The 15473-nt window shown below is 38.7% G+C and overlaps 1 protein-coding gene across 1 annotated transcript in view; it reads right to left on the reverse strand.

Moving 5' to 3' along the window:
- Positions 1-207: 207 nt before the first annotated feature.
- The window catches only part of LOC136842523 (DBH-like monooxygenase protein 1), a 50550-nt gene continuing 35284 nt past the window's right edge, over positions 208-15473 (reverse strand). The window contains exon 16 of the mRNA XM_067109937.1: positions 208-1334. Within this exon, the coding sequence (XP_066966038.1) occupies positions 1150-1334 (185 nt within the window). The 3' untranslated portion in view covers positions 208-1149. The remainder of the gene's footprint in view (positions 1335-15473) is intronic.

The raw sequence follows: 15473 nt of genomic DNA on the forward strand, positions 1-15473 counted from the left end.
GTAGTCATCCAGGAAAGATCCGCGATTTGCCACACCCTTGCTGAAAAAAAATGTCTAAATTTTGCACAGATGGAATTGTTTTTCCATTACAGTGCCCTGAATGTAATTATGTAAACTGCGCCGTTGATTGATTGATTTAAAATCCTCTGGCGTCGTGATATCCGAACAAATTTCATTAAGGCTGGAGAAGGAATAAAAAAGGCGAGATTCTGGACCAGTTTTAATCATTCCAACATCGTTAGGCCTATCTGTTGACCATAAACTCATTAGAGATTAGAAATATATAGCTATACAGATTGGGAGATTTCCGTTATTTATTTATACACGAGCTTGTTGGCGCGCGATACGAGCGCTGGAACTCGGCGCTGCTATATTCCCTATATCCTCCCGATCCCCTACCTACCCAGCCCCTACCTGGGGCAGACAAACAGGTTTGCAGGCAGAGGGTGGATGTCTCACCTACCCTCCCGTTCCCCTACCTACCCCACCCCAACCCAGGGCGGACAAACAAGGTCCACTCGGATATTATCATTATATGCACAGCTGTACTCACTATACAGTTCACTGCAATGAAAAGTCATTCATTCAGTTCAGTGACATGTAAACTAATAATAATTATAATGAGTTGGTAATACGGGGTTATGATAATTCGGTAATATGGTCACTTTAATTTGGTTCTGTTTTGTAAATCTCGCTTATACCACCACAGATCTCTCAGAAACTCTGTTTATTTTCTAAAAATGCGTTTTAAGTTTACTGGAGTTCAAGACGAAAATAATTTATCAGCGCTCATGCAGTAATGATGCAAAACTGAGAAAATTATATTCATCTGAAGTTCATTGTAAAGTGGAAATTAACATATCAAGTTCTGCCCTAATACAATGACATTCTTGTGCTTAATGAAAAATACTGTGTTAATGAAGAACACATTTCTGATAGACACATGTACGTGTGTAAATGTGCTGAATGTATGTATTACGTATACAGTTTTTTTGGCTTTGATATCCTAACGAGCAATATATTCATCCTTTTAAAAAAATTTTCCCAAAACCAATCATAGAATTTTTTACTTGTTTTGACTTGTTTCATTAGGTAACACAATTCCCCAGGAGCAGTGATCAGAAAACGATTTTCTATTCCCGTTTTCTTTCAGTACATGAAAGTCCTCCAGACAGAAACGCAGAAGAGGAAAAATGGATACAGGCTGGCAGTGACCCAGGCTGCAGAAGAAGTATGGCTGCCGTGGCCTTCGGCGGGAGAGCCTCCTTTCTTTTTCTTGTTTGTGTCTTTTCCTTCAGAGGTCCGATGGCCTTCAATATCAGTAACTTTGGATTCTGCAAAAAAATAAAAACAAGTAATTAATGCTCTGTTTCGTCTGCATGATCGAATTTTCCGTACAGCTTATAATGCTGTATGAAACTCTCAGTCACGGCCCATGAAACTCGCAGCCGCGGCTCATGAAACTTTCAGTCACTCCCTTGTGGTGGTCTGTGTTGTTGGCACCTATAGCGTGCCAGATGCACGATCATGACTAACTTTAACCTTGAGTAAAATAAAACTACTGAGGCTAGAGGGCTGCAATTTGGTATATTTGACGATTCGAGGGTGGATGATCAACATGCCAATTTGCAGCCCTCTAGCCTCAGTAGTTTTAAGATCTGAGACGGACAGAAAAAGTGCGGACGGATGGGTCAAAGCCATCTCAATAGTTTTCTTTTCCAGAAAACTAAAAAATGTTTCTGGTAAAACCCATACCAGTGAGGGGTTTGGAGCTAAGTTTGTTCTTGCTTCTTTATTAAGTGTGAATGACAGTTAGATATAGCCTACTGGGAGATTCAAGTTCCCTCAAAAGCAATGATACACAAACAGTACAATAGCTTTGGCTATGGCGTGCTGTGATTCAACTGAGGACATCATTGTTGTGTTAAAACGCACTGAATTTCGGTATAACACTTCATTCGCTTTCCAAGTTTCTTTTAACATATTTATTTATTTGGACATTACACCTATTCAGAAATATATCCATACAACATTTTTTTCTGTTTTAAGCAGCAAATAAATAAAATATTTACGAACAGCAAAATATTGGTGAATCGCATAAAGTGTCCTGTATTGGCTAGTCGAGTATTCTGTCTCATCAGAAAATCGTCTAAAAAATTACTAACCATAATTCACCCAAGCTAGGAGAAAATATAGCATTCTAATACAAAGCAGCGGTATGCTATTTTTTTTTTTTTTTACATCATAAAAGTCTTGTCAACATAAATTATTCATGACCTAATCAAACGCTGTCTTTTCCAGTAGAGCTTGTTAGTGAAAGCTGATGTGTATAGACAAGTTAGTTTGTAAATATAACTTATTTCATAACCAGGTAATACTCTTTAATCAGCTGAACAGCCAGAAACTTGTAAAGGTAGGTGAATACTACAAGTGATAAATATTATAACTCTAGTCATTAGTAACGAAAGAAAAGAGTAACCATTTAAAGATAAAATAACTTTTACAGTAACGTTTTCCTGATTTTTCGGCGTCATGATAATGAAACCTATAAAAACATTGCTGTGAGAATTAGACAGGCTGGCTCCCTGGTACCTCAAACATAAATTATATTGCAACTCGCCTAGTAGTTTTCAATCCAACCAATGAGCAATTCTTTTGTTATACAAATGCAAATCCGTTTTCCCACTAGAATATAATTTTTATCATATAAGCACGGTTATATAAAAAGAATGGCAAGGTAAAAATTAGTATCAAGAAAAATGTACGAAACATTTTGAACAATTCACTTCAAATCGCTAGGAAGAAGAAACAAGAAGGAAACTAAAGCTTGAATCCAGAAATTAGGCGTTGTTACTGGCGCATAATATTTAATAATCGAAATTGTATATACAGAAAACGAATTATATGCCGTAATAGTTTTGAAAGCCCACTTATCTAAAAAAAAAAAAATCCCATAGCCTCGTAGCTGACGTATGACGTCGCACATGGGCGGGAAAAAGTCAACCTGTCCGCGTAGCTGAGATGGACAACAGACGAGCACAGCACCTCATCTCCAAAATCATCAATCATTAGCTAGCATAATATGTTTTGATACGCGACCTTGCCTGCCAGCCTAGCACCAATAAAACAACCGTGTATATAAATGAATACGAGGAATGAGAAAAGGAAATGTAAATATGTCCAACAGAAGTGCAACCGCCCTGCTGCTTAGACCTATCTTTCTCCAAGATCAACGGGTCATCGATGTGTCGAGCTTAAGGCTACGTTCACACAGGGCGTTTTTAACCGCGGCGGCCACCGCTCGTTTAACGCTGTAATCGTTCACACGAAGCGTTTTTGACCGCGGCGGCCAACGCGCGGTAATGTATTTCTTTATATGTATATACAATATATATATATAGATAGATAGACAGAAGACAGATATATATATATATATATATATATATATATATACACTTTTTTGTGACATCCAGTGTCAGAATGGACTTGGAAGAAATAGCTTGCGTTTGGCTGTTGAATCGCAGACTGAATTGGCGCAAACAGCGCCAAAGACGGCATTGGGTACACCCAGTTTTACATGATAGACATACCTTTCCACTCATGACACAAGATGCTTACCTCATGTAATTGTTGGAGATGAGGCCTTTGGCATTATGGAAAATGTTATGCGACCATACACTGGAAAACACCTGCCACACAAGAAGAAAATATTTAATTACAGATCGTCAAGAGCACGTACTGTAGGTACATAGAATATACCTTTGGTATCTTAGCTAATAAGTGGTGCATATTCCATAGGTCTCTCAATGTCAACATTGACTTTGCTGAGGATATAATAAAGTCATGTTGCATATTGCATAACTATATAAGGGCAAGAGATGGTTACAGGTATGAAGATATACTTTATCAACCACCTATGCATAGTAGGCCTACATGAAGGTCATGTTCCAAGAGGAGGCCTCATGTCTGCAACCTCTGCCCGAGACAGATAATATGCAGATTATTTTGTAAATGAAGGTAAACTCGAAATGGCAGGACAGAATGATTTAGAAAGTTTTCAAGTCTGACAAAGAAAAAAAGGATAAATTATAGTCTTCCTAGTTATTAGAAATTTGTTTGATGTAAATATAAGATTATATTGTAAGTGAAAAGAAAATGTAGTGTCAGGTTATAATGCTTTTGTATATCCATTGTGTTATTCAATTAACTTACCTAGGTTTTGTTTTTCCTTCATATCTTCAGAAGTGCAGAAAAGATCCACAATTTCTTCCCAACCCTTTTTTTCTTGACTATTCTGTCTCTGTACTCCTGAGATTTCATGTCCCAAATTGATGGGCGTTTTCAATTTCATTTATGAATAAATCGATATCAAAATGATCCCTCTCCATAGTTAACAGTGACAGCAATGCAATAGTGTGTGTGACTGTGATCACGGGGACCAGACGTGGCGTGGGTTGCTATGGTAACGCACAATCTCTTTCCTCATTGGCTGACACACAGCCAATGATGGCACCTGCTGTCTTCAAAACGCGCGGTTCACCGCTGTGTGTGAACGATGTCATTGACTTGTATGTGTCTCGACACGCCCGGCAATCGCGCGCGTTGGCGAGGGGAGTTTCTCGCTACCGCGGCGTATTGAAACCGCCGCGATACGCCGCCGTTACGCCTGAGATCCAAATTCAAGATATGAAGAAATTCTGGGAACCGTAGCAGACTCAGTTCGGTAACGGGCACTAGCGGATCCAGAAAAAATTTCATGGGAGGACACAAATTTTCATATTATACATACATGTGTGTAATATATATACAGTATATAAATATGTATGTATATTTTTTTCTCAAAATTTTATTATTATTTCTATAATAGATTTTTTATTTTTTCCATTTTCATGTATCTCATTTATATTATTATTACCTGAATCTTCAGTGTTATTATTTTGTCATTATTTTTTATGGGGGCCCACGTGCCCAGTTGCCTCCCGCCCCCTCAACCGCTAGTGGTAACGTGACCTCTTTCTGATACTCCGCATGGGGCGGTTGTATCCTGCTGTTCGTCAAAATTTCTTCATAATCTTGCATATGAACCTCAGGCTTTGTGGTGACACGCATATCGAAAAAAGTGTGAGGAATTCGAGAAATTAAAGGGAATTGTGCTTAGTACAATTACTTTGCATATCTGGTAACAAGTGACCAGTAGATTTTTATATAAAAGTTAACATGTTTGTGTTTGAAAAGGTCAGAAATATCATAAAGCCAGAACGTTCTCGTGGTAATCCTCCTGATTCAACACGCACCTTAGTTACCATCGTTACTAGAATTCTCCTTTTATTCCATAAATAATGAATATAAGGAGTTCAAGGCAAATCTGAGATAAGTTAGGATACGGGCGATGCTTTTCCTGCGTGATCAGATCCGGACGAAAAACATGTCAATTAATCATCCGTTGGTGGCGCTTTGGGTACTAACAGGAACTTACTTTTTTTATGAATATCATGAACTTGCAGAGCAAACGCTAATATGCCATAAATTCAACTCAGTGTTGAACGGAGTTCGTACCTGTTGACACTTCACTGTAAGATGCACTTAAGATGAGAATACCCTTTGGTAAAATGTACTTGAAGTTAGGAGTGCTGTAGAATTTAAATGAATTAGATTTTCATTTTCCTCGCTATCGTTATTATTATCGTTATTATTTGCAATACTTCATCTACTTCAAGTTAAATAATGTATCTTCTTGTTGAGATTAGAGTGAACTGATATACTGAAAAAGATTATTTATCTTCGTTCTTTATTATTATTATTATTATTATTATTATTATTATTATTATTATTATTATTATTATTATTATTATTATTAATTTATCTCAGTCATCCTATTCGACTGGGTGGTATTTGTAGTGTGGGGTTGGTTGCATCCTGCCTCCTTAGGAGTCCATCACTTTCCTCATTATGTGCGCTGTTTCTAGTAGCACACTCTTCTGCATGAGTGCTGGAGCTACTTCGGCATCCAGTTTTCCAGGTTCCTTTTCAGGATCTTGGGATCGTGCCTAGTGTTCCTATGATTATGGGTACAATTTCCACTGGCATATCCATATCCTTCTTATTTCTATTTTCAGGTCTTGATAGTTATCAAACAATTATTATTATTATTATTATTATTATTATTATTATTATTATTATTATTATTATTTCGGCTACCTTTCCTTAACTCCACTTACGATCCACGATAAATTAATGTTTTAGTACCAAAAGTTTTAATATTACAATACTCGTTATTATTATTATTATTATTATTATTATTATTATTATTATTATTATTATTATTTCGGCTACCTTTCCTTAACTCCACTTATGATCCGCGATAAATTAATGTCTTAGTACCAAAAATTTCAGTATTACAACATTCCATTTTGAGAAAGATCATCCGTGAACAAATTTCCTAAATTTAGTACGAGAAATGATAAACATAATAATCATTTTATTATTATTATTATTATTATTATTATTATTATTATTATTATTATTAGTTCAGCTGTCGCTCTTAAACTCCTTTGTTTACAGTGCACGCTTAAGTAATAACACCATTGAAATAACTGTCTCCGTTATTATTATTATTATTATTATTATTATTATTATTATTATTATTATTATTATTATTATTTCATCATTATTATTAATTCAGCTATCTTTCCCTAGCTCTTTCATCTACGACACACTCTCAAGTAATGTCCCGACACCAAACTTTAATATCACAATTATTCAGTTCGAAGAAGCTCATTCCGACTAAATTTCCTATGTTTAACGCCAGCAATACTGATCACCTTCCTCCTTCCCAGCGACTCTTAGCGCACGTAATCACCGGTTGGTAGCAACGTTGAGAGCTATTCCGGAGAGAACACGAAAGCGCCGACGTGGGTCCGCCTGTCGAGACATAAATCCTACACATGTAACGTATGATGCGACGCCCTTGGATGCTATGAAATCCTGCTGCTCAAGTGTTCCAGCGTTTGAGGAAGAGTTTAAAACTTTTAAATATATATATATATATATATATATATATATATATATATATATATATATATATATATATATATATATATATATATATATATATATATATATATATATATATATATATATATATAATGTATATGAATATATACATATACATATATGTATATATATATATATATATATATATATATATATATATATATATATATATATATATATATATATATATATATATATATATCAGGCTGACATGAACTGCCAACACGCGTCCACGGGCTCCAGCTAAAAGTGCTAAGGTAATCAAATAAGCCATGAAATAATGCCTCTATGTCTATAGATATTCGTTACTCTTGAAGATGAAGTTGCTTCGTTTACCAAAACAGATCGCAGACTCTCTACCTTCTACGCTCAGAGAGAAAACCGACGACTTAATCCGTCCAAAGTTCGATCCTGAAGTCGTGAGTCGCATCATTGACTTTACAGGATTCAGTAGCGAGTGAGCGGAAGCCGAATGCTACACTTAACAGATTCAGACAGGGCAAAGGGATGCTCACACAATGTACACAATGAAGTTCGGTTGTTGGGCAAAATGATGGTGACACAACACGCTCGTTCCCCTCAAGGAAATGATCGCCAACATTCTGTAAACAAGCAATCCGTGTAAAATACAACTGCAGTCCTTGTAACAAAGGAATTTCCGCGAGTTCTTTTGCACGCACGGACACAAGTGCACAAAAATACACTCACAAAAAGAGGATAAGTTCTCTTGTGGAAGATAAACTAAGAAAGACTGTGCATGTTGTGATGCACTTATTTATCATTGTTTGATGTAAGAGATACAGACGAGTAATATTCGTCTCAAACAACTTTAATATTGCGTCTCACGATTATATATTGTCTTGGAGTTCCTACATTTTCTTGGTATCTCGTGGAAACTTTGTTTCTCATATTCAGTAACTTACGACGCTGGCTAAATAGTTGACAAGCAAATACAGTATAACTGAAAATATAATCCACAACCTCTCTTCAAATGATGAAAAGGGAGTTTGTTAACATTTTCAACATCTAAACTGAAATACGTGTTTTTCATAGTTCTGTCCCTTACTTCCTGGGTAATTTTGATGATAAAGAGAATTTAAAGCACAGAATACTTCTTAAATGATCTTTAGAATGTCCGTGGTACATTCTAGAATAACTCGGAGCTGAATTTTCGATTAAAGGTGACAAGGCTACCTTTTCACCGAACATTTGAAAAATAATGGAAGGATTGCCTATGGAAATGTCAAACGTTTCTTCGGTAAGAAAAACATCGTGCAATTCTTAGCCATTTATATTTTACATGTTACTGATAAAATGGCAGAGTCATCTTACTGTATGCGAAGAAAAATACTTTTTTTTTATCTTCAGCTTCGTTTGTTTTACAATGGAGATTTTTTTATTTATTCTAGGTATGTTAACCTAGTTTCAAGTTTCCCTTGCCCTGTGTTTGGCATCAGAGGTTATTCCCATATTTCCAGCCTATGTAAATATTATTAGCAATTTCTTTTATTCTGTACTGTCCAATCCTCAGAGAAATTTTGTGAATGAGCCGAGTCATAAAGGAGGCCGTACAGTCTGTGGTTCTCTAGGGACAATATACAGTATATATATATATATATATATATATATATATATATATATATATATATATATATATATATATGTATATATATATATATATATATATATATATATATATATATATATATATATATATATATATATATATATATATATATAGTGTGTGTGTGTGTATAACTGAATCATAAAAATATGGAACGTGATGAATATATAAATAAGGTAAATGCCATTTGAAAAGAAAGTGGCATTTGCTTATATATATATATATATATATATATATATATATATATATATATATATCTATTATATATAATTATTTTTTGATCTATCTACATATAAATATATATATATATATATATATATATATATATATATATATATATATATATATATATATATATATATATATATATATATAAATAATATATATATGTGTGTGTATAAGTATATATATATATATATATATATATATATATATATATATATATATATATATATACTGTATACTTATACACATACATTTATACATATATATTTATATATATACATGCTCATATGTATATTTATATATATGTGTATATGTATATATATATATATATATATATATATATATATATATATATATATATCCATACTTTGGTTCTGGATATTAATTGAATCAGTGACCACTAAGAACCCCAAGTGCCATTAGCGGGTCAGCCCCTCGACATGTATGGGATATAGTGCAGCAGATTGCTGTAAAAATCGTTCAGATAGTGAAACAAGCATGAAATTTGCACAAACATTCCTAAGACTATGCTCTCTTAGAAAAGGGCGCTGGCCACCTGAAAATCCAAGATGGCGGCTATTTTTCAAAATGGCCGCCATCTATGTTGAGATTCACTGGTTTGGGAGCATCTATTGGATGGAATATGCCATTTTTTTTTAAACCTCGACTTTTAGGTTATAAAATGTTCCATACCACACATTTTATTGAAAACCCTTACTAAATGAATTGTAACCAAGATGGCGTACAAAATGGTTGCCATAAAAGTTTTTCTATCCACAGCGCTAGAACATAGAGACCAACTGTTTTTATTTAATGGTATATTCATGTGATCAGACAGTTTAACTAATATGCTATTTTCAACTGAAATAGTAATGGTATGGTCACATACAACATTGTGTCTAAGACTGTAACCATAAAAAGAAAAGAAGAGAAATACGGACTAAACGCAACCAATCTATGTATAGGTCTCTCAACCTACACCTTTGAAAAATTCGAGGATAAGAAGGTAGGCATAGCATGACACGTTGGATGCTCAAGCTAGATTATCTACTGAAGAGAGGGCAATATTTATCTAGACTTCACATTTGCAAGTGCACAGAGCTGTGCAGGGAAGACCCAGCTTGTAGCACTTGCACCTTTCCCGACAGCCTGCTTTGCATCCACATTTGGTAAGCTGTTGGCAACTCTTGGCTAAGGGCGAGTTGGTTGTCCAGAGGACTTGCCATGCTTCACCAGACTTTTGCCATCCCCACTCAGCAGGGTTCTCTGGCTGTGGCTGACACTGGGTGGCCTGCCCCACACACAACCAGCCTGGTACGCAGCACGCTTGGTGTGTTGGAGGAGAGCTCCCCTGGTTGGTGGAATGGCCTCATATGCCCTTTGTTTTCTGGCAAACATATCAAGTCTAGCCTCATCCACAGTGCCAGCAGTGCTGGATCTTTCATACATAAGTATGACAAACCTCTCCAGGACCTTCAGGTCACTCTCTTCCACTCTGAGAGGGTAGTGACTCAGTTTGGAGAACACAGTGGAGGCCTCTGGAAAGATGTTCCATGTCTGCCAGGCGGTCTTCTTGCCCTTGCTCCGGAAGGCTGACACTGTATCACAGCCTGTGAACGCATGGAAGAAGAGCATGCCATTCACCTTCTCCTGGCCCAGAGAGTTGCACAGGTCATGCACAGCAATCCAGCGCAGGCTCTGGCCTTGGCCAAATGCCACCCATAGCTTCTCTAGCCCTAGATTGTGGGAGAGTGGAGAAAGCACTGACTGCAACGACAAGAACATCTGTGTCATTTGCTTTAACCGTGATGGTCTTGGCTCCATGTTCTGTGGCATATTTGGCATGGAGAAAGATGCGGGTGTCAGCTTCCTCATGAGAGCACTTTTCCAGTCCCTGAAGACTAGCCTCATGAGTGCTGAGGACAGCAGACCCTTTCGTGGCAATGACAACATTTGTGGCAGACATCTGGGCAACTTTGTCTGCCAGGAACTGGAACAACTCTTTCTTGTTGGCATCGTGTCTTGGGAAATTGCGCCAGTTGGATGGAATTGTGTTCTTGTCTGTCACCTTGCGCCTTCCTCCTTGACCACGTTGGAGCCTGGTCTCAGCTTTGAGGCTGGATGTATTGTATACATCAAATACAAGATGTGATGATGTGTACTTGCTGCTATAGGATTGTATCACAGGCAAGAAGTCGCAAAGTGCATAGCCCTCAAAGGTCTTTCCTTTCTTTGGTGGCAAGGCATGGACCAAAGCTGATCCATCTACAATGAGGACATCAGTCTTTGGTTCTTTGTCTTCTAGTGTAACATGACTCTCCAGGACCGAGGTCAGCTGAGACTTCTGACATGTGTACAGCCTACCACCCTCACTAAGGGAAGCTGGGAATGTTTGATTCTCGTGCTGGAAGAATTCCTGCAGATCACATTCACGGCTCTGACAGGATATAAATAGCTTTGAGAAAAGCTGGCAATCCTCCTTCAGAAGTTTCTGCTTTGACTGTTCTACAGGAGCAGCTTCCTGCCTGAAGAAGTCAGTTCTGTTCTTCTTTATCGGCTCATAGAAGGAGACTGCATTGTTTGCCAAAGAGTCTGACAACTTCTGAAATTTAGTGCGGCCTCTGTCAAGGTGTGTCTGTAGAAGTTCTGCTGAGCTGGGGTGGGCAATGTCTTTGTTGTCAATGGAATACAGATCCTGGCTCTCTTCCTGAAAAGGACTTCCCAAGTGTTGCAAAGCCAATGACAGCTTGCTGACTCTCTCCAAGAATGTCTTCTGCACATGAGGTGTTTGTTCATGGTGTGTTGTCTGCTCATTAGACTCCTTACTTTGAACCTCTGTTTCGTATGCAGACACCAAGCGGATGATCTCTGGGCCAGCCACCATCCATCTTCTGAGTGCTGACGGATCTTCAGTCAGCCCAATGGCTCCGCCATCAGCCTTTATAAAGGCATTGGTCTGCTCATGAGCTTGGTCAAGAGCCATTGCTGAGAACTGGTGACTGGTCTTGTGCACAACAAAGTTGCCAGCCTTGAACTCCTTGTGCAACTCTGGGTGTGAACTCTCTAGGGTAAGCATGTCCCTGAGATGAATAGGCAGCCAACGAGCATAGTTTGTATTATTGTTGGAAAAGAAGTAGGGTATCAGCTCATGCAATGCCTGGCAGTAGAGGACAAAATTGGCCTCACGGAAGGACCTGATCAGTAGGAATATCACAAGTTCCATAGACAACACCATGTGCCAGAAGTGGAACTGTGGACTCTGCTGTCTTCGAAGGTCACACCACTCCTCAAACTCTAATGCCTGCTCATTGTTGTTTGCTTTCTCAGCACAGTAGTCAGTGTATGCTGTCCTCAGGAGTTTGTACAAACTAGAGGCTGTAACCTGGTGCATCTGCCATGTCCTGGTTACACTTGCAGCTGACAGGAAGGATTCTGCAGTTCCAGATGAAGCAACTCCTGCCTCCACCAGAGCTCCTGTCCAACCACTGCCATGAAGAAGAGTACCAAGAGATGTCATTGCTGCCATCTCAATGTGCAGACCACCAAACATTACCAGATACTTGTCTTCGCCATACTGTCAGGCCACTGCCACTGCACCTGCTTTGCTACGGCATAGATTGGCTGATCAGCTGTGATTATGGGTATCTGGCCAGGGTTCAGAAAATCAGTGACATCCTGCACTTTCTGCATCACGTGTTTGATCGTAGCAACAGAATGAGCCTGATCACGCAGGAGAGGAAGCAATGAAGTTATGGTTACTTCAAATTCTGGGCTTCTCTTCATTGAAGCGTGATGAGCTGACCACGTCAGATTCACTGCATCATCTATTTCCTGGGTGACTATGACCTTGTCTAGCCACTGATACCCAGTGCAAGCTGTGGCCCCAAGATATCTGTGGGTGGCTTTGGTATTGCAGTGTTTGGTGGCACAGGGTTCTTTGTTTGAAAAGGAAGCTGGTGAGATGTTTGTGAATGTGTCCGGCAATTCAGGCACCGACCTCACTTTCTCAGGTGCAAACTTTAGTTGCTGTCTTTCCTGTCAGTGTTCTCCTTGGTGGGGTGCTGAAATATGGAGATGCTAGTTCCATGGAAGGAGGTAGTGGCAGTAGTTGCAGATGGGTTGTGGTCGATGTTGTCCATCACTGCAGTGGTGAACAACCCTTTTCGCAGTACTGGGGACAGACCACACCCTCCTCCACATATTTGCTAACTGTGGCATCTCCTAACTGTGCAGAGACCTCCAGTACTCTGTCATAAGAGATACTGAGGCCATACTGATGTAGCATTTCAACCAGGTTTCTCTTCCTGGTTTTGGCATAGACTGAGAGTCCCATGTAGACTGGGAATGGTGTTTCTCTGTCTTTGGAGTGTCTATGAGTTGTTGCTCCCTCTTTTGTATCGGGAGTAGCAGTTGAACTGCATGAGCTGTGCAATGGCCTGGTCTGACTTTGATGCTCCAAATCGTAACTGTGACTTGATGTCAGCCCCATGCTCAACCATCCCTACAAACTGGAGCAGGAGAGGAGGCACAGAATTTCGTACACAAGCCTCAGAAAATGTGCCATCAAACCGTGACTGATGATCAAGTATAGACTTTCTGAGAATATTTGCTGCTTTAGCAATGATAACTGCCTCTGAAAGATCAGATGATTGAGCAAGTGCTTTTCCACATCCTTTTGAAATGCAAGTAATACATCTCTGCCAGATTTATGAGCCTCAAGTTCTGGAATTTCTGCCAGAAGTTTGTCTTTGAGTCTCGTGGAATTTACACTTGGTGACTCTACACCTAATTGTTCCAGACGTTGTTGGTAGAGGTGGCAAATATCTGCCAGCCGAAATGTGACTGGATCATCTGAACAAAGGTTGTTTTCAACAATGTATGTCATCAGTTCTGACAGAACTAGTGGATACACATCTGATTCTGACTCAGTGCTACCTTGGTCTTTCTCAAGGCTCCTCAGGTAGGACCTTTTCTGTTGTAGAGGGCACAAAGACAGGCATGGTGATACTTAAACTCCTGTGCAATGACATCCCCACCAGTCAACAGCAAGGAGCTTGCCATCACTAAGTATCTCTGCACATTCACGCAATTTCAAGTCAAGGCCCTTAGTACTAGCCTGTCTGAGATCAGATGCAGGTGCCACTTTCTCACAGAAAATGCAAACTTCATTGTCATGACTGGTTGGCGCAGTTTTGCACGACTAGTCTCAGTGTTGCTGGTCTGGTCATTGGATTGTCACTTTCTTGCACGGTCCAGTTTAGTGTTGTTAAACAACAAGCGACAGTTCACATGGTATTTTGCTGCATTTTTTCCTGAGAGTGGCCTCTATGCCATCACCTTCATCCAGCCTTGCTGGATCCATTATCAGTGGCATTTCATTAATTTCACTGAACATGGGAATGTTCCTTGCCAGCATTGTGTACCCATCATGGTCTAGGACATGATGACTTGGAGGTGATGTCAAGTGCTCACCTCTTTTGTCCTTCTGACAAAGACAACACAAACTCCAGTTTGTTTTTCTACTGCTCAATATTGGATTGGCATCACATTCTGCCATGATTTCACTTTTGATTAAGGCCGAGGGTTATCCTTTTACCACCTTAAACAAAGCACACATTCCTGTATGGGATTCAACTAGGTTCGGTCTCCCTACACCCAGCCCGATCATTCATCCAGTGCCATTTAAGTCCCGTGTGATCTGTACACCATCCGGGTAAGTACATGAACCATCATGTACAGCCCCCATACCCCTTGGCTCGGCTCTCCGCGCTGGCACATCCTGTCTATTCAGGTGCGGCTATCTAACTATAGCTGGTCTGGGGCTGTTAGAAAGCATTTGGGACACTAAACTAAACTATACTACAACTACTAGTCTAAGACTACAGGATTAGTAAAGCTGGATTAGCTGGCACTGAACCCCATGCTGAGTTACACAGCAGTGATGTCACCAGTGTGCCCTGGTTGTGTGCAGACATACACTCTTTTACATTTATTAATTTTCCTTCAAAATTGATGAGTTATTCGAAAGAGATGGCCTCATTAGGATCTAAAACCACAGAAACCAAGATCCATGCTTAAAACGATAATTGTTGAACGGGCATTATTTCTCATTATAATTATTGTTTCTACCTTTTCTTGGCAGCCATATAGCCCCCATATTTAAAGGTAAACTGTACTGGGAAGCTACAGAAACATAATATTCACAAGAAATAGTATGGAAGAGCTTTACCATATTGCTGAAGCAAATACATGCCATTCTAGTGAAAAAATTAGCCAAAATCTGTCGATACTGGCCGCCATCTTGGAATTTGGCCGCCATATTAAATTTTTGCGTGGCCAGCGCCCTTTTCTGATAGAGGGAACTTTAAAGAGCACTTGTGCAAAATTTCATGCTTGTTTCACTATCTGAACGATTCTTATGAAATATGCAATTATCTGCTGCACTAATAGGGGTTGTGCTAGCTCAGCAATCTTACCCCATTAATGCTCGTTGAAAATCGGAAGGGTAATACCTTATGGATCTATCAATTCTGGGATATATATATATATATATATATATATATATATATAT

Source organism: Macrobrachium rosenbergii, chromosome 10 (assembly GCF_040412425.1).
Source record: "Macrobrachium rosenbergii isolate ZJJX-2024 chromosome 10, ASM4041242v1, whole genome shotgun sequence".
NCBI lineage: Eukaryota > Metazoa > Arthropoda > Malacostraca > Decapoda > Palaemonidae > Macrobrachium > Macrobrachium rosenbergii.